The following is a 19,157-nucleotide window of genomic DNA, read 5'->3' on the forward strand; positions in this document are numbered from 1 at the left end:
CTTTTAGCTAATGAGAATGGTTGGAGTTTGGCAATAACTAAAAGTCAAGAATTGATTCCCCAGGTGTGTTCACTTCAGAAATAAGGCATGGTGCTGTGGGTAACAGAGACATTTGAGAATACTGGCTCCTTCACCCTGCTGCTATTACGTTAGTAGTAGATGCTGAACTCCGGGAAGGCAGTCTGTTGGTGAGGCCTAAGTCACACACACGGTACCTGGCACTGGGCAGGTGCCCAGAGGGTGTCTGCTTGCTGAAAGGTGAGATGTGAAGCTTTGCATCTGATAGGACCCTTTCACAGTGACTTGCCCCTGCCCATCAGTACAGAAGCATGCCTTGGCAGACAACGTTTCTAGGACGACAGAAGAGTTGTAGGACCTATTTTGGAGGCTGAACCAGGCTTGGCTCTTGAACATAAACCCCTGTACCACCTTACACCATTTCCCCACCTGCCTGCGGAGGAGGCCCCAGATACCTGCTTACGTTCTCACCTGCTTTCTGGCCAAAGAAGCTTTCAGAGGACCTTCAGCAAAGAACCTCAGAGTTTTAAAAGTCAAATGTATGGGTTTGTTAGAGTCTATGGCTGCCTTAGTATAAAATACCTAATCTGTTGTCTGCTGAATGAAACTTCTATTTTATTGCCTTGTAGATTTTTAATTTTTTATCTCTGATGTTTTTGCTTTTTCTTATTTCATCTTAATTCCTATATTTAACTTGTCCTCATACTGTTTTAATTTTTTTCCCTTTAAGAATAACTTTAGATGTGACCATTTTTCTTCTAAAGATTAGTCATAGTTCGTTTTTCTACTCTTCTAAAGTAAATGATTTATGAACACTTAATTTGTGTGCATGTTGGGGCAACAGGTGGTGAGTGTGGCACTGTGGGGGGCGGCGGGTTCAGGGAGCAGCAGGAGCCCAGGCATAGAGAGCAGCGGGGAGGCTCCGGCCCTGTCCTTTCACACAGGCGCCCTTCAGGGCTCATTCTTCAGGAAAATGGCACACCTCATAATTCAGGAATACATCCGTTTCACAGTCCTGCCTTGAACATGGGGAATTCTCCCCTTCCAGATAATACACTTGAATTATCCCAATAGCGCTTTTTCCTCAGGTCTCATACCAGTGAGGTGTGAGGAGGGGCTGGTGGCCTGGACAGATCTCCCTCAGGCAGCTTCTGATCACATGAAGAGCCTGCTCATTCCATTTCTGATAACATTTCTCCATATAGTTCAGTTGATTTAAAGCTGAGATAAAAATACTGTGAAGCTAAGACTGTGTGTCATCAGAGCTATATAAGATCTGCTTTCACTCCTGCCTCTGCTGACTCAGCCTGGATTCAAAGCACAGTTGATCCTGTTCTTTAGGTGAAGGTGCCCTAAACCGGGGGCACCTCTCGGGCTGCCATGTAAACTTCGTGTCCGTTGAGCACCTTTTTATATGTTCGTTGACCATTCATATGTCATCTTTTGTAAAGTGTCCAAGTCTTTCGCCTCCTGTTTTTTCCATTTTGGGGATATTTTGCTTTTTGTTAGTTTTAGTTCTTTATATGTCAAGGATACCAGTGTTTTGTCAGATATATTTTGCTAATATTTTCTTCAAGTCTGAGGCTTGCTAATCTTTTTTTAATGGTGTCTTTGGGTGAGCAAATGTTTACTTTGGGGAAACCTAATTTATTGGTTTTATTTTATTTTTGCAGTTATTGCCTCTGTGACATAAGAAACCTTTGCCTAGATCTCAAATATATTTTGTGTTTTCTTCATAAGACTTTATGGTTTGGGCATTTACTTTTAGACCTGTGATCCACCTGGAGTTAACTTTTGTATATGGTGTACAGTAAGGCTTAAGGTTAAATTTCCCCTGTGTGGATATCCAATTATTCCAGTGTCATTTGTTGAAAAAAACTTTTCCTCAATGGGCTGTCAACTTCTTGTCAATTTCTACCCCAAAAGTTGATTGAATGGAATGGTATTGAATTTTTTTAATGGCTTTTTTTTTTTTTTTTGAGACAGTTTTGCTGTTTTTGCCCAGGCCAGAGTGCAATGGCACAACCTTGGCTTACTGCAACCTCCACCTCGCAGGTTCAAGTGATTCTCCTGCCTCAGCCTCCTGAGTAGCTGGGATTACAGATGCACGCCACCACGCCTAGCTAATTTTTTTGTATTTTTAACAGAGACAGGATTTCACCATGTTGGCCAGGCTGGTCTTGAACTCCTGACCTCCAGTAATCCACCTACCTCGGCCTCCCATAGAGCTGGGATTACAGGTGTGAGCCATTGTGCCCGGCCTTAATGGCTTTGAGATCTAATTCACATAGCATACAATGCACTCATTTAAAGTGTACATTTCAGTAGTTTCTGGTATATTCACAGATAATGTTCAACTGTCACATTCAATTTTAGAAGATTTTCATCATCTCAAAAAGAAAACCTGTGCCCTTTAGTTGTCACTTCCTTCTTACCCCTACCTTCTACTAATGTACTTTGTCTCTATAAATTCACCTATTCTGAACATTTTGTATACATGTAACTATATGATATGTGGTGTTATGGACTTAATTGTGCCCCTCCTCCATTCATATCTTGAAGCCCTAACCCCCAGTATATTTGGATGGTATTTGGAGGTAAGGCTATTTGGGGGAATAATTAAGGTTAAATAAAATCGTGAGGGTGGGGCCTTACCCTGATAGGATTGGTGTCCTTATAAGAAGAGGAAGAGACACCAGAGAGCTCTCTCTCCACATACACAGAGGAAAGGCCATGTGAGGACACAGCGAGAAGGTGGCCGTCTGCAACCCTGGAAGAGAGCCCTCACCAGAAACCAACCCTGACAGTACCTTGAGCTCGGACCTCTAGTCTCCAGAACTGTGAGAAAATAAATTCCTGTTGTTTAAGCCATCTTGTCTGGTATTTTGTTATGGCAGCCTAAGCCGACTAATACATGTGGTCTTTTGTGACTGGCTTTCTTCCATTTAGTATAATGTTTTCTAACTTCATCCATGTTGTAGCATATGTCAGTACTTCATTTTTATGGTAAAATAAGATTCCATTCTGTGGATATACCACATTTTGTTTATCCATTCATCAGGTGATGGACAGTTGGGTTATTTCCAACTTTTACTATTACGAATAGTGCTGCTGTAAATATTTGTGTACAGGTTTCTATGTAAGACATATGTTTTCATTTTCCTTAGATGCCTACAAGTGTTATTTCTGGGTCAGATGGTAACTGTGTGTTTAACCATTTGCAGAGCTGCCAAATTATCTTCCAAAGTGGCTGCATTATATTACTTTCCCACCAGCAGGGTATGAGGGTTTCAGTTTCTCCACATTCTGGCCAACACTTGTGTTGTGTTGTGTTGTATTTATTTATTTAGTTATTTACTTACTTATTTTGAGACAGAGTCTTGCTGTCATTGAGGATGGAGTGCGTGGCGAGATCTCAGCTCACTGCAACCTCCTCCTCTTAGGTTCAAGCGATTCTCCTGCCTCAGCCTCCCGAGTAGCTGGAACCGCAGGTGTGCATCACCATGCCCAGCTAATTTTGGTGTTTGTAGTAGAGACAGGGTTTCATCACGTTGGCCAGGCTGGTCTCGAACTCCTGGCCTCAAGTGATTCTCCTGCCTCAGCCCCCCAAAGTGCTGGGATTGCGGGCATGAGCCACCACATCCGGCTCAACACTTGTTATTTTCTGACTTTTTGATTCTAGCCATCCTAGTGGGAATGAAGTAGTATCTCATTGTGGTTTTGATGTTCACCCTTATTGAAAATCAGGTCCACAGATTCATGAGTTTATTACTGTCATTTTGTAGTAAGTTTTGAAATTGTGATGTTTGAGTCCTCCAATGTTGTTCTTTTTGTAGATTATTTTGGCTCTTTTGAGTCTCTTGAAATTCTATATGTATTTTGGAATCAACTTGTTAACTTCCTACAGTGAAGCCAACTGGGATTCTGATAGGGATTACATTGAATCTTTGGATCAATTTGGGGAGTATATTAGTCTGTTCTCATACAGCTAATAAAGATATACCCGAGACTGGGTAATTTATAAAGGAAAGAGGTTTAACGGACTCACAGTTCCATGTGGCTGGGGAGGCCTCACAATCATGGTAGAAGGCAAAGGAGAAGCCAAGTCATGTCTTACATGGCAGTAGGCAAGAGAGCTTATGCAGGGAAACTCCCATTTATAAAACCATCAGATTCTATGAGACTTATTCACTACCACGAGAACACTATCGGGGAAACTGCTTTCATGATTCGGTTATCTCCACCTGACCTTGCCCTTGACACATGGGGATTATTACAGTTCAAGGTGCTATTTGGGTGGGGACACAGCCAAACCATGTCAGGGAGTATTGCCATTTTAATTAATAATTCTTAAATCTTTCTACCTTTTCTGGGTTTTTTTGGTTTTTTGTTTTTTGTTTTTTTTTTGAGTTGGAGTCTCACTCACTCTGTCGCCCAGGCTGGAGTGCAGTGCATGTTCTTGGCTCACTGCAGTCTCTGCCTCCCGGGTTCAAGTGATTCTCCTGCCTCAGCCTCCTGAGTAGCTGGAATTACAGACATGCACCACCACGCTCAGCTAATTTTTGTATTTTTAGTAGAGACTGGGTGTTTGACCATGTTGGCCAGGCTAGTCTCAAACTCCTGACCTCAAGTGATCCACCTCCCTCAGCCTCCCGAAGTGCTGGGATTACAGGCATCAGCCATCATGCCCAACTCTTTCTACCTTTTCTGATATAAGTATTTGAAAGTATAAATTTCCTTGTAAGGATTTTTAGCCTTATTCTGCAAATTTTGATATGTTGTATCTTCATTATCATTTAATTCAAAACACTTTATTTGACCTTTGAATTATATAGAAAGATATTGTTTAGAAATATTGGATTTTCCCGGGTAGCTTATTGTTACTAATTCCTAATTATAATTCCATTTTGATCAGAGAACACACTGTATAATTTCAGTCCTTTTAAATGTATTGAAACGTGTTCAGTGGCCCAGAAAATAGCCTATCTTGGTGAATGTGCCATGTACTCTTGAAAAGAATGTGGGTTCTGCAGCTGTTGGCTGTAGATGGTGATGTGCTGGAGCTGGATCAGATCAGCTTGCGGGAGATGATTGTGCCCATCTCTCCCCATCTCCCTGTGTGATATTGTCCTGTTGGTAGCTTGCATCTGCCATGGTGGGAACCTTATACAATAGACATCTATGGAGGCTACAAATCAGGGCTTTTCTTTTTTTCTTTTCTCCCTGCTCAGAGAGCCAATTTACCAGTATACCACTGGGTGTAGAATGTTACAACTGCCCATACAGATCATCCAAGTTGTGATTGATATTCTTCCTGTGGTCTAGTTGCTGAGAGGAATGTTGAATCTTATCCTATGATTGTGAAATTGTCTCCTTTACCCTTTAATTCTGTCAAATTTTCATATATTTTAAGCCAGGTGTGGTGGCTCACATCTGTAATCCCAGCACATTGGGAGGCCAAGGCGGGCAGATCGCCTGATGCCAGGAGTTCAAGACCAGCCTGGCCAACATGATGAAACCCTGTCTCTACTAAAAATACAAAAATTAGCCAGTCATGGTGGTGGGCGCCTGTAGTTACTCTGGAGGCTGAGGCAGGAGAATCGCTTGAACCTGGGAGGTGGAGGTTTCAGTGAGCCGAGATCGCACCACTGCATCCAGCCTAGGTGACAGAGCAAGACTCCATCTCAAAAAACAAATTTTTTTTCATATATTTTGAAACTCTGTTGTTAGACAAAAATACATTTGCGAATATGTCTTTTAAGTACATTTATTATGAAATGTGTCCCTTTTTATCCCTGGTAGTAATTTGTTGCCTGATAGTTATTAGCTTCTTTAGCCTCTTTCTATGCTTAATGTTTGCATGATAATCCTTTTCCATCCATTTGCTTTCAACTTATGTGTATTTTTATATTTAAATTGTGTCCCTCATGTCAACATATAGAGCGGTCTTGCTGCTTTGCCCCTTCTGACCATCTCTGTCTTTTAATTGTAGTTTTAGCCCATTAACATTTGTTATAATTATTAATAGATTAATTTTAGGCCTACCATTTTGTTTTTTTCTCCCCTTAAAAATTTTCTTTGTTCTTGCTTTCCACCCTTCTTTAGGATTATTTGAAATTTTTTTATAGTTCCTGTTTAATATATTTGTTGGTTGTTTCTGCAGAGTGTGTGTGTGTGTGTGTGTGTGTGTGTGTGTGTGTGTAAAGAGAGAAGAAGGAATAAAGAGATTGCTCTGAGGATATAATACACATTTTTCTTAACATTCCACTTAGAGTTAAGATTGTATGACATCATAGAAAATGTAGAGGAATTGTGGTTGTATAATTCCATTTACTACTCCTATCGCTCTCCTTTATATTACCTCTACATATGTTTTTAAACCCACAAGACGATATTATAAATTTTTGTTTTAAACCATCCTTTGTATTTTAAAGAATTAAGAAAAGTATATTTACCCAGATACTTACTGTTTCTACTGCTCTTCATTCCTTCCTAAAGATGCAGGATTCTATTGTAGTGTCAGTTTGCTTCCACCCAAAATGCAGGTCTGTACTATGAATTCCCTTAGTTTTATTTTACCTGAAAATAGCATTATTTTGCCTTCATCTTTGAAGGATATTTTCACTGGCTATAGAATTACAATTACTTTTTTTCTTTCAGCATTTTTTTTTTCTTTCACCACTTAAACATGTTATTGCACTGTCTTCTGGCCTTTGTAGTTTTTGATGAGAAGTTACTGGTCATGTGAATTCTTTTTCTGTGTTACGTTCTTTTTCCCTGTCCGCTTTCAAGATTGTTTCCCCTTTGGTTTTCTAGAAGTTTTAATCTTTTTTTTCCTCTCAAGAGTTGATTGTTTCTGTTGGTCTCTCTGCAAACCCATGACTCGTCTTTATTTTGCTGTCAAGACCATCCAATGAGTAATTTATTCTAGATTTCCTGGTATTTCAGTTCTAGAATTTTTATTTTGTTCTTTTTCATGGTTTCTGTTTTTGTGCTGCAATTTTCATTGATTATGAACATATTTTTCTATATCTTTTATTATAACTATAATAGTTGCTTTAGAGTCTTTGTCTCCTAATTCCAACATTTGGGTCAACTACAGCTGGTCTCTGTTGATTGTCTTTTGTCTTGAGAGTGGATCGCATTTTCCTGTTTCTTTTACATCAACAATGTTGGGCTGTGCCATTCCCATCTTCCAACACTAGGCCACTTTTCAGTATACACCTCCTTTTGGTGGTTCTCTGGTGCCTTCAAGATCATTGTTTTAATATTTTTTCTAGAGTTTATCGTTATTTGCCAGAAATGTGGTTAGGTACTTCGGTACATTTAAAATTGGAATCATGGTTTAAGTAACTGAAAGTTTCAGAGGCTCCATGGTGACTATTAGGATGAAGATGGACTGGAGGTAGGGCGTAGAAAGGAGATGTGTTCTCTATTCGCAGGAAATCAATAATTTACGCAAACGTTGATTGGTCAAAGAACAAAACAAGCATATGACTTAAAGACATGTACATATCCAGCTAAAAATGAAGAACTAACTCTAGAAACAGTTAAAGATGGTTCCCACTATGGGTGGGGAGGGTGGGATCATAACATTCTGGCTTGTTCTTCAGTTGTTTTGCTTGTTTCATCTCTTCAATTTAGATATACGTTGAACCTAAATTGTCATAAGCAGGAAGTCTCCTAACCACTATCATCTAATGCTTTCCATTCCTGACTAGATAATGGTGAGGAGTGATGCTAATTTGGGAATGAATGTGATGTTAAACTGAGTAGAAACTTTAAAACAGCTTTTAAGAAGCGTTCGTTTTGTTTCAATCGTGCCTTTCAATCTGTTTTGTGAGGCCCCTTGCCTGTGTGTGTGTGAGGTCCTCTCTGAGGGGTGGGCTTGGAGGAGGAAGTAATGGTGGGGAGGGGCAGTGTTCTGGGCACTGAGCTTTCCTCCACAAAGAACACTTGGTGAGAATGAAAGGATTCTGTGGCCAAAAGTTTAAAACCCCTAGCCCTGCTCTCTGGAAGCAACTGCTACATTGATTCATTGATTCGAGTGCATTGCAAAGTCAGTGCACATAGTACAGTAGCTGGCCAGGTATCAGTGATGACCTAGTCATCATCATTGCATCAGTGCACACTTGAGTGCAGCCTTGTTCTTTCTGTCAGCAAACTATTTAAGGACCATTGCAAGAATCTGCCCTGAAAGAACAAACCTTTGGATATCAAGAAAGCTCAGGATCAGACTTAGAAAATGGATGGGCGCAGATTAGGAGAAAATCCTAGAATTAGCCTTGGACTACTACTAAGGAGTGCTAACATACTTAGTGGCTCAGAGGGCAACGTTATGTGGAAAAACACAGACATCCTTAGTAAGAGTCAAAATGATTCAGAATGGACTCTATGTAAAACCATTTTGGCAATATCCTAGCCAATCTATTTAGCTTTTCTTTATCCACTTACAAGAATGTTAGGATAAATCTGTTTAAGTCTAAAACAGGTGATTCTTTAGTAAGTAAAAGTAAAAATTCCATCTGATGAAAATGCATTCTAGTTGGCAGCATTTTCTTTTCTTAAATATACTTAATGATACATGTTACGATTGATGTCTTAGCTGAAATTTGATAAATATATTGCAGTCTTTTTAACCACCATCTATTCCATGACATTGTTAAAAGCTGCGTACTCTATCTTCAGGTGGACCCAAGAGTGGGTTTAACTAAGTTTGACAAATAGCTTGTTACAAGTTTTTTGCCATTAGGAGCAATGCTGTGATAGTTTGCTAGCTAAGTATTTGTACGCTTCTGTGATGATTTCCCTGTGATAAATGCTTATGAATATAATTGCTGTATCAAAAGGAATGCACTTGTTGAAGGCTTTTGAATATTCCAGATTTTACTTCAGAAACGGTGTAATTGTGTACACTCTTAAGCATATGGAAGCTCCCATTCTCCTGCACTTTAGCTATCATTGGGTTTGTTTTTTAAAAAACCTTTGTTAATTTAGTAGCTGGGAAGCCATAGATTGCCAAGGAACAGAAGTCAGGCTGAACTAAATAACCTGAAACATCCTGGAACCAAGCACCTAAAACTGGGTGCTGTGTGAAATACAGCAAAGTGTAATGCTCTGCACAAAAGTAAGAGGGAATTCCCAGGCATCTGAAGAAGAGAAGAGAGCTGAAAATGAAGGCGCTAACCATTGTGAGCCTCTGTGTGGCAGCATAAGGACTTGAGCAAGGTAGGCTGGCCGGTAGGGGTCACACAGAAAAGGAAACAAAGCTTTACACCTGGCTGGGAGGGGCTGAGAGCTGACGTTTCCATGGAAACCTGGAAGACAGAAGCCTAAATACCCTTAAGTGTATAGGTGAACTGAAAAAAATAATAATCATCGACCTACTCTCCCAGGAAAGCAGCTGCTAAAGGATTTAAGCTGAGCTCTGGATATAAGGAGAGTGGGGAAAGTTGTCTTTAGAATCAAGGAGCAAAAAACACTATGGAAAACAGACAGGTTTTTAAAAGAGAAATTCTATAAATGTAAAATGAAGTCATTAAAATTAAACAGTAAATTTGACACAACCAAAAGAGAATCACTTAACCAGATGGCAGATCAGGAAAAATTAGAAAGTTTGAACAAAGATAAAGTGATAGAAGATCATTGAAGACTTTCAACCAAGGTATAGAAGGTAACATGAAAATATCTCACATACACGTACTAGAAGAGCTAGGAGAAAATAGAAAGGGGACCGGAAATATTTGAAGAGGTAATAGAATCTTCCAGAATTGTTGCAAGGTAAAGTGGGCATGTCATATTTTAAGGTAATTAACCATTTCAAGAATGTATAACTCCAAAATAAAACAAGAGCTATAAGGGAACAAGTAAACTACCATTCCAGTAGAAGGGGAGAGGGAGGAAAACCAGAAACATAGAAACAGAGTTAAAATAGAAAATACAAAATAGGATCGTAGAAATTAATCCAAATAACAGTATGAAACAGTTTACCTAAAACCAAACTCGACTATCAGGTAATATTAGACTCAGTTTTTTTAAAAAGTCAATTATGCTGTGGTGATTTACAGTAGACACACCAAGACACAGAAACAAAGGTTGAAAATAAAGGGCTGGAACAAAGACATTTAAGGAAAATTCTAACCGAAAGATAGGTATAATAATGTCAGATACAATAAGTTTCTAAGGCAATATTGTTAGGAATAAACGTGGTTACTTCCTAATGATAAAAGGTACAGGTTACCAGGAATATAATTTCAAATATGTATATTAGTTAACACTGCCTCAAAATATGGCAGATATTTTAGAGAATTATAAGATAAATTGATAAAACTATTGGGAGATTTCACTAAAAATTTCTTGGTAATTAATAAGCAGACAAATCAGAAACAATATAGAAGATCTGAAAAATAGAGTTGACCAGCTCTAATGGGTCCCTGTATCCAACAGTTAGAGATGGGCATTATTTTTAGGCGCATGTGAAATAATGGGCCCCCCTGTTCTGGCTCAGCAGAAATTACATACTTGGCAACAAGTCTCATCACATTTTAAATAAACTGTCAGAAAGATAACATTCTCATGTTTCCGCAATTTAATTTTAAAATGAAATTAAATTTTTTTGAAGGTAAAATACATTTTGGAAATCTAAACTGTTTAACTCTTAGAACGAACAGTGGAAAAGAGAAAATATAACTGAATGATAAGGAAAATATATACACATCAGATTGATGTGATGCAGCCAAGTGGCATGTAGAAGAAACTCTAGTATTAGTATAAGTTTTTCCTATACTTTCCATGTAGTATGAACATTTTATATAAGTATTTTAAATGCTTATTTAAAAAAAGAAATTACAAAGTTAACCAAAACAAGGATTTGTAGAGAAAAGGCATATGTAAGGAAAGAAGTAGTCTGGGCGTGGTGGCTCACGCCTGTAATCCCAGCACCTTGGGAGGCAGAGGTGGGCAGATCACCTGAGGTCAGGAGTTCGAGACCAGCCTGATCAACATGGAGAAACCCCGTCTCTACTAAAAATACGAAAATTAGCCGGGCGTGGTGATGCACGCCTGTGATCTCAGTTACTCAGGAGGCTGAGGCAGGAGAATCACTTGAACCCTGGAGGCAGAGGTTCAGTGAGCCAAGATCGCGCCACTGCTCTCCAGCCTGGGCAACAGAGTGAGACTCCATCTCAAAAAAAAAAAAAAAGTAAAAAGGTACAGAAATGAAATAAAGATACAGTAATGAAAATTATTAAAACCCAAAATAGTTCTTTAAAAAACCGACAAGCCTCTGGCAAAATTAATGATAAAAAGAATGGCTTTGAGGCGCCACACACTGCACCCATCTAAAACAGCAAACTTAATCCATAAATGCATGTGTCTGCTCCACCGACTGGCCATTCCCCCATCTCTCTTTGGCCTTCCTACTCCCTGAGACACAACAATCTTGAGTTGAGGCCAATTGATAACCCCCACAATGGCTTCAGAGTGTTCAAGTAAAATGAAGAGTTGCATGTCTCTCACTTTAGATCAAAAGCTAGCAACGGTTAAGCCAAATGAGGAAGGCATGTTGAAAGCTGAGATAGGCCAAAAGCTAGGCCTCTTGTGCTAAACAGTTAGCCAAGTTGTGAATGCTAAGGAAAAGTTCTTGGAGGAAATTAAAAGCGCTGCTCCAGTGAATGCACAAATGATAAGAAAGTGAAACAGCCATATTGCTGGTAAGGAGAAAGTTGGAGTGGTCTGGATAGAAGATCAAACCAGTCACAGCATTCCCTTAAGCCAGTGCCTAATCCAGAGCAAGGCCCTAACTCTGCAATTCTGTAAAGGCTGGGAGAAGTGAGGAAGCTACAGAAGAAAAGCTAGAAGCTAGCAGAGGTTGGTTCATGCGATTAAAGAAAAGAAGCCATCTTTTATAACAGTAGTGCAAGGTGAAGCAGCAAGTGCTGATGGAGAATAGCAAGTTAGCCAGAAAATCTAGGATCATTGATGAAGGTGGCTGTGTAAACAACAGATACTCAATTTAGTCAAAACATCCTTCTATTGGAAGGAGATGCCACCTAGGACTTTTTTTTTTTTAATTATACTTTAAGTTCTAGGGTACATATGCACAATGTGCAGGTTTGTTACATAGGTGTACATGTGTCATGTTGGTTTGCTGCACCCATTAACTCGTCATTTACATTAGGTATTTCTCCTGATGCTATCCCTTCCCTAGCCCCCCGCCCCACGACAGGCCCTGGTGTGTGATGTTCCCCTTCCTGTGTCCAAGTGTCTTCATTGTTCAATTCCCACCTATGAGTGAGAACATGCAGTATTTGGTTTTCTGTCCTTGTGAAAGTTTGCTCAGAATGATGGTTTCCAGCTTCATCCATGTCCCTGGTAAAGAACATGAACTCATCCTTTTTTATGGCTGCATAGTATTCCATGCCACCTAGGACTTATCATAGCTAGAGAGAAGTTAATGCTTGTGTCAGAGCTTCAAAGGACAGGCTGACTCTCTTGGAGGTGAATGTAGCTGGTGACTTTGTTGAAACGAGTGATCACTTACCACTCTGAAAATCCTAAGGCCCTTAAGAATTATGGTAAGTCAAGCCAATGTGGTGACCCGTGCCTGTATTTTCAGCTTCACAGGAGGCTAAGGTGGGAGGATCACTTCAGACCAAGAGTTTGAGGCAGTAGCCTGCTATGATCATGTCTGTGAACAGCCACTGCTCTCCAGCCTGGGCAACATAGTGAGATCCTGTCTCTTTAAAACAAACAAACAAACAAACAAACTCTGTCTATGCCCTAGAAATGGATATTAAAACCATAATAAACCACAGTATGAATGCAAGGCCAAGGTTGTGGTCGATGAAAACTCATGCACTACAGGGTGCTGGATAGCCGCTTTGTAGCACTAAGTTGGCAACTCTTAATAAAGTTAAACCCACCACTTTGGGAGGCCAAACAGGAGGATTGCTTGAGCCCAAGAATTTTGGACCAGCCAGGGCAACATAGCAAGACCCCATCTCTACAAAAAATTGTTTAAAAGGGCCTGGCAAGGTGGCTCACATCTGTAATCTTAGCAACTTTGGGAGGTCGAGGCAGGTGGATTGCCTGAGGTCAGGAGTTCAAGACCAACCTGACCAATATGGTGAAACCCTGTCTCTACTAAAAATACAAAAATTAGCCAGGAATGGTGGCAGGCGCCCGTAATCCCATCTACTCAGGAGAATCGCTTGATCCCAGGAGGCAGAGGTTGCAGTGAGCCGAGATTACATCGCTGCACTACAGCCTGGGAGACAGAGTGAGACTCTGTCTCAAAAAAAAAAAAAAAAAAAAAAAGAATATACCTCTCTTGTCACTTTGTCACTTAGTATTTCTGTGCTCCAAGAAACTTGTACATGTACTCAAGGAGACCTGCTGGTTTTATTCTTTGCAGCTTTGTAAATACACAAAAAATAGGTACCTGCCAAAAGGACTATTAGCAAGGTCCACCACCAAGAGAGTTGATAAAGTACTGTAAATGTGCATTACACAGTATATTACAGCTGCGGCTATGTCAGATACCATCAAAAACAAATGGCAGAGCAAATGTACATATTACAGTTTGTATAATTTAAAAATGTAGAACATGGCCAGGTGCGGTGGCTCACGCCTGTAATTCCAGCATTTTGGGAGGCCGAGGAGGGCGGATAACCTGAGGTTGGGAGTTTGAGACCAGCCTGACCTACATGGAGAAACCTCATGTCTACTAAACATACAAAATTAGCCAGGCGTGTGGCGCCTGCCTGTAACCACAGCTACTCGGGAGGCTGAGGCAGGAGAATCGCTTGAACCCAGGAGGTAGAGGTTGTAGTGAGCTGAGATCACGCCATTGCACTCCAGTCTGGGCAACAAGAGTGAAACTCCATCTCAAAAAAACAAAACAAAATGTAGAACATGTGAAATATATTTGATACACATTTATCCAGCAAAATATAAAAACATAGGAATGATATATACCAAATCATGGTGCTATTTGCTAGGGTAAGAGGAAGGAGTGGGATGAAAGAGGGAGAATATAATGCTTCACTTATAACCTGTAATATTTTATTTTCTCAAAAGTTGAGGGAGACTGTAGGTGGAATATGAGACAAGTGTGGGAATGCAGTAAGATCTATCAAAACTGGGTCATGAGTATACAGTAGTTGTTTATTGTAATCTGTGATTCTCTGTACAATTGAAATAGTTAATAATTTTTCATTGTTTTAAAGTATAGTTCTTTGATTATTACCTAGATTGGTTGAGTATTTTATTAGGTTTGGGGGCATTAGTATATATTTATTTTACCTTTTAGATTTTCTGTGGTATATTTTGTTCATGTTTCCATAGAGATTCATTTTTTTAATTGCTTTAAATTAATTTATTAAAGATAGTTTAAGGTATTTCATCTTAATCTACAATTTTGAATTTATTTATGTATTTTTTGAGACAAAGTCTTGCTCTGTCGCCCAGGCTGGAGTGCAGTGGCATGATCTCAGTTCGCTGCAACCTCCGCCTCCCGGGTTCATGCCATTCTCCTGCCTCAGCCTCCCGAGTAGCTGGGACTACAGGAGCCTGCCACCACGCCCGGCTAATTTTTTGTGTGTGTTTTTAGTAGAGACGGGGTTTCACCGTGTTAGCCAGGATGGTCTCAATCTCCTGACCTCGTGATCCACCCGTCTTGGCCTCCCAGAGTGCTGGGATTACAGGCACGAGCCACCGCGCCCGGCCTGAATTCATTTTTTTGTATGATCTTACTTAGAAAGGGCCGCTCCAACCTGAGAACAGATAAGCGTTCACATATATATTCTTGGGTTTACTGTTTTAGCTTGTATATTTTAAATCTTAATCCATTTGTAATATATTTTGGAATATAACATGGAATATTTAGAAATATCTTGCCCTCATGCCATTTATTAGATAATCTATCTTTTACCCGCTGTCTTGAAGTATCTTTATATAGTAAATTCTTAATTATACCAGAATATTGTTTTGTTCTGTTTTGTTGATCTTTCTGAGTATAAGTATCTTTCCGTTCATTTTATTCAATTAATAATACATGCAGATAAGCTCATCATATTTAAAGGATACAACAGAACACGGTGGTTTTCTGCCCTGCCCGGCCCCATCTTTTCATTCTCTGCGCTCCCCCTGCAGATGCAGCTGTTTTGCAATCAGCTGTCTCTGCTGTGGTTTATACATCTCTGTATTTCTCAGGAGTGTGTGGACACTGCTGCCGTTCACTGATAAGTTTTAGATGGCTATGACTATTGTAATATAAGGACTTGGCTTTCTGAGTCATTTTAAAATAAAGTTTGTGTTATTTCAATATTTAGAATCTGTGCCTCTGAAAAAGTTACAGCTGAGCATCATAATAGACAGTGCTTATTGTTAGCTTTTTGTTTTTCCTGGAGTCAGTAATTGCATTTTTCTTTTGGGACAGTTTTCCACAAGGTCAGTCACATCAGATAATCTAAAAGGTCCGGATTTTTTTATTGGCTACCTCCCTCCTGGAATGTTCCCTTCTCCAACTTGGCGGTGTTGCTCTCAAGGCCTACCAACAACCTTGTGAATGGGGCTTGTTGACTTTTAGCTTTATGGATAGTGTGAATGGGATCTTTGTTCCATTCTAGTTTTTAACAGGTTTTGGTTGATATATTTGGAATGCATTGGTAATGAAATATAAGAAAATATGTTTATGTTAATGACCGTTAACGTCTGTGATATATGTTGGTTTCCTTAACTTTTCTCCAAGTCATGTTTATAACTACTGTACTAGTGTTCACCAGTCAAACCAAGCACGAGGAGCTGGAGTTCCTCCTTCTAAGTCGAAAAAGGGGCAGACACCTGGAGGAGCTCAGTTTGTTGGCCTGGAATTATATAAACGACTTAAGGAATTTTTGAAGAATTACTTGACAAATCTTCTTAAGGTAAGATGTTTTATATATATACTGAGTATTCATAACAGGATATAAAAAAAGGAGTGAAATAATGGTTCTAACTTGTTAAATCTTTCACTGTCATCTGTTACTGTTTTAGACACTAACGTAGGTGACAGTGTTTTGCTATTGCATAGTCTTTTACCTACTGTGAATATGAAATCACCATAAACTGTATTCTAGTGTTTTGTTTTTTCGAGATGGAGATCTCACTATGTTGCCCAGCCTGGATTTTTGATCTCCTGGGCTCAAGTGATCCTTCCACTTCGGCCTCCTCAGTAGCTGAGACTCTGCAAATGCTCACCACCATGCCCAGCTCATTCTGTTTTTTAAAATTAGAAAGCTTTGATAACCTTTTAGCATAATAGTGCTTTCGTTAAATTACCAACCATTTTGGATTTGGTTGTTAGAAATGATGAACTTTTTCATTTAAAGCAAATATGTATTCAAATTATCTGCATTTTACTGTGAACCCAATGTGGTGTTCCCTATCAAGGTGTAGAAATAATTGTAAGGTTATTCAGTCTTGGAAACCATGTTTTTCAAATGTGATCTTGCTCTTTACACATGGTTGTGAAGTACTTTTTTTCTTTTCTTTTCCTTTTTTTTTTTTAAGACAGGGTCTTGTTCTGTCACCCAGGCTGGAGTGCAGTAGTGCAATCGTAGGTCATTGCAGCCTCCAACTCCTGGGATCAAACAATCCTCCCGCCTGAGCCTTCTGAGTAGCTAGGACTACTGGTATGTACCACCATACCCAGCTCCCAGCTAATTTTTAACTCTTGTAGAATCAGGGTCTCTTTATGTTGCCCAGGCTGGTCTCCAACTCCTGGGCTCAAGCAGTCCTCCACCTCCACCTCCCCGAAGTGTTGGGATTACAGGTGTGAGCCACAGTGCCTGGCCATGACGTGTATTTCAAAACTGCTGTGAAATTGTGCTCGTGACCAGGATGAGTTTCACTGTGAATATCCATTTCCTTCTAGCGTAGGTCCCTCCCACTCCAAGCCTTTGGTTGGGCAGTGGTGGAGTCTTTTCCCCTTCATCTCCCGCCTTTTCTTCCTTGGTCTTCATCCTTTGTAGCAAAGGCAGTGTGACTCCTTGTATCTAGCCACAAGATGAGCAAGTGGGTCCTTCATCTGGTTCTACACTGTCAAAGAGTGAAGACGTCTATACTGTGAACCCAGGGAAATTTGCAGGAACTCTTCTGTGTATATATTTTAAATATTTTTTATTTACACAATGTGCAAAAATTCTGCATGCTGCAAAATTGTTTTACCTAATTTATTTTTGCAAGCTAATTGAAAACTTTAAAACATCTTGCTAACAGACTGTATGTAGTTGGCTGGCCACAAGTTGTGACTAGTGTATTATTTTCATCTTCCCCAAATGGTGTTTCTAAGGTCTTGCTGAAGCCACTGTTCTTTTTATTCACAACACATCGTAAAGTGAATGTTGTAATTAATTAATTATTCTTTAGTACTAAAGTAAGAAACAGTATATTGTGCTAAGTAAAAAGGTTGATGACCATGCCATCAGTGATATTTTTGCATTTTAAAAAGGTCAAGTACCATCATCCAAAATAGCTTAGCTTTACATTTTAAAGTTCATTTCATATTATTTAAATTTAAATGAACAAAAAATTATTTGTCTCAAGAGATGATCCGGTTTTTACATGGCTTGTTTGGTCACTCGTGTACCTTATACATGTGGAGCTTCCAGTCTGTTGTAGCCATTTAGTTTTCATTGAAGACACTGAGGCTCAGAGAAGCCGGTGGGCTCGCCCCAGCCCTTCCTGCAGCCCTTCTGCCCCCACCTTCCTCTTTCGTGCTTCTCTGCTGCACACACCTAAATGGCAGTGTTGCCATACAGTACCATTAACGTTTTTAAAGGGTAAGGTTTACTTTGTAGATGCCATTAATCCCTAAGAAAAAGTTTCAAGTTAGTCTCCTTCAAATAAAAATTTGTGACTCAAGTTGTGGAAATCTGGATAAAAATAATTTTCGTAAATGCACATTTTCTTGAAATATTGTTATACTATTGTACTTACCTTATTTTTACAGATTACCACAAAAAAGTGTTTTTATGGTTTTTAAGTAAATTTAAAGAAGGAAGAAGATGCATTTAAAAATTGAATAGTATTAGTCTCATTGTCTGAATTGCTAAGTAGGACATGTTGATTTCTTTTTTTTTGGGAAGGGGTGCGGCGGAGTCTTGCTCTGTCGCCCAGGCTAGAGTGCAGTGGTGCGATCTTGGCTCACTGCAACCTCCGCCTCCTGGGTTCAAGTGAGTCCCCTGCCTCAGCCTCCCAAGTAGCTGGGACTACAGGCATGCGCCACCACGCCCCGGCTAATTTTTGTATTTTTAGTAGAGACAGGGTTTCACCATGTTGGCCAGGCTGGTCTTGAACTCCTGACCTCAAGTGATCTGCCCACCTCGGCCTCCCAAAGTGCTGAGATTAGAGGTGTGAGCCACTGTACCCAGCCAATTTTTTTTAAAACAAATATCAAAAATACAGATGATTTTGTGGTATATTTCTTAATAAAAAGGAATTACCTGCATATCAAATGTTCAGGGTACTTTTTTTGAGTGTGTTTGCATATTTAATACCATGAAAATGTTCCGGTTTAATTTGAGATGAAAGAATTATTTTACTATGTTCTTGTGAGTTTATTAGCATGCTTTTGTATACAGAATAATTTAAAGAAGCCATCTAAAATCACATGTGTCAATGTATTTTAATACAGTAGATGTTATTCACCCTTATTTTTAATTTATAATGTGACAAATTAGTCATCTTAAAGCTTCAGTTAACTTGTTTTTAGGATGGAGAAGATTTGATGGATGAGAGTGTACTGAAATTCTACACTCAACAATGGGAAGATTATCGATTTTCAAGCAAAGTGCTGAATGGAATTTGTGCCTACCTCAATAGACATTGGGTTCGCCGTGAATGTGACGAAGGACGAAAAGGAATATATGAAATCTATTCGGTAAGAGTTTTGTTTTAAAACGTTTTAAATTTGTTTTTGTTTTTGTTTTTAATGGCAAATTGTCTTTCAGCAAGAGAATCTAGGCAAATATTAAGCTTTTTTCAGAATAGTAAACTAATTTTCATTGTTTTATCAATAAATGTCACTTAAATATTTTTTAGCAAGAAAGTAGAAGAATGGGTAAATTGGAGTTCTAAAATACGATTTGCCCATTTCT

At 39.3% G+C, this 19,157-nt stretch overlaps 1 protein-coding gene across 12 annotated transcripts in view; it reads left to right on the top strand.

The window, feature by feature from the left end:
- The window catches only part of CUL1 (cullin 1), a 102,700-nt gene that overhangs the window by 40,344 nt on the left and 43,199 nt on the right, over positions 1–19,157 (top strand). For all 12 annotated transcript variants that reach the window (XR_010158317.1, NM_001246604.1, XM_016945399.3 and 9 more), the window contains 2 exon segments: positions 15,770–15,944; positions 18,773–18,940. Coding sequence is in view for 11 of the 12 variants with exons in the window: in NM_001246604.1 (NP_001233533.1) it covers positions 15,770–15,944; positions 18,773–18,940 (343 nt within the window). In the remaining variant the exon portion in view is untranslated.

This window comes from Pan troglodytes, chromosome 6, assembly GCF_028858775.2.
Source record: "Pan troglodytes isolate AG18354 chromosome 6, NHGRI_mPanTro3-v2.0_pri, whole genome shotgun sequence".
Classification (NCBI taxonomy): domain Eukaryota; kingdom Metazoa; phylum Chordata; class Mammalia; order Primates; family Hominidae; genus Pan; species Pan troglodytes.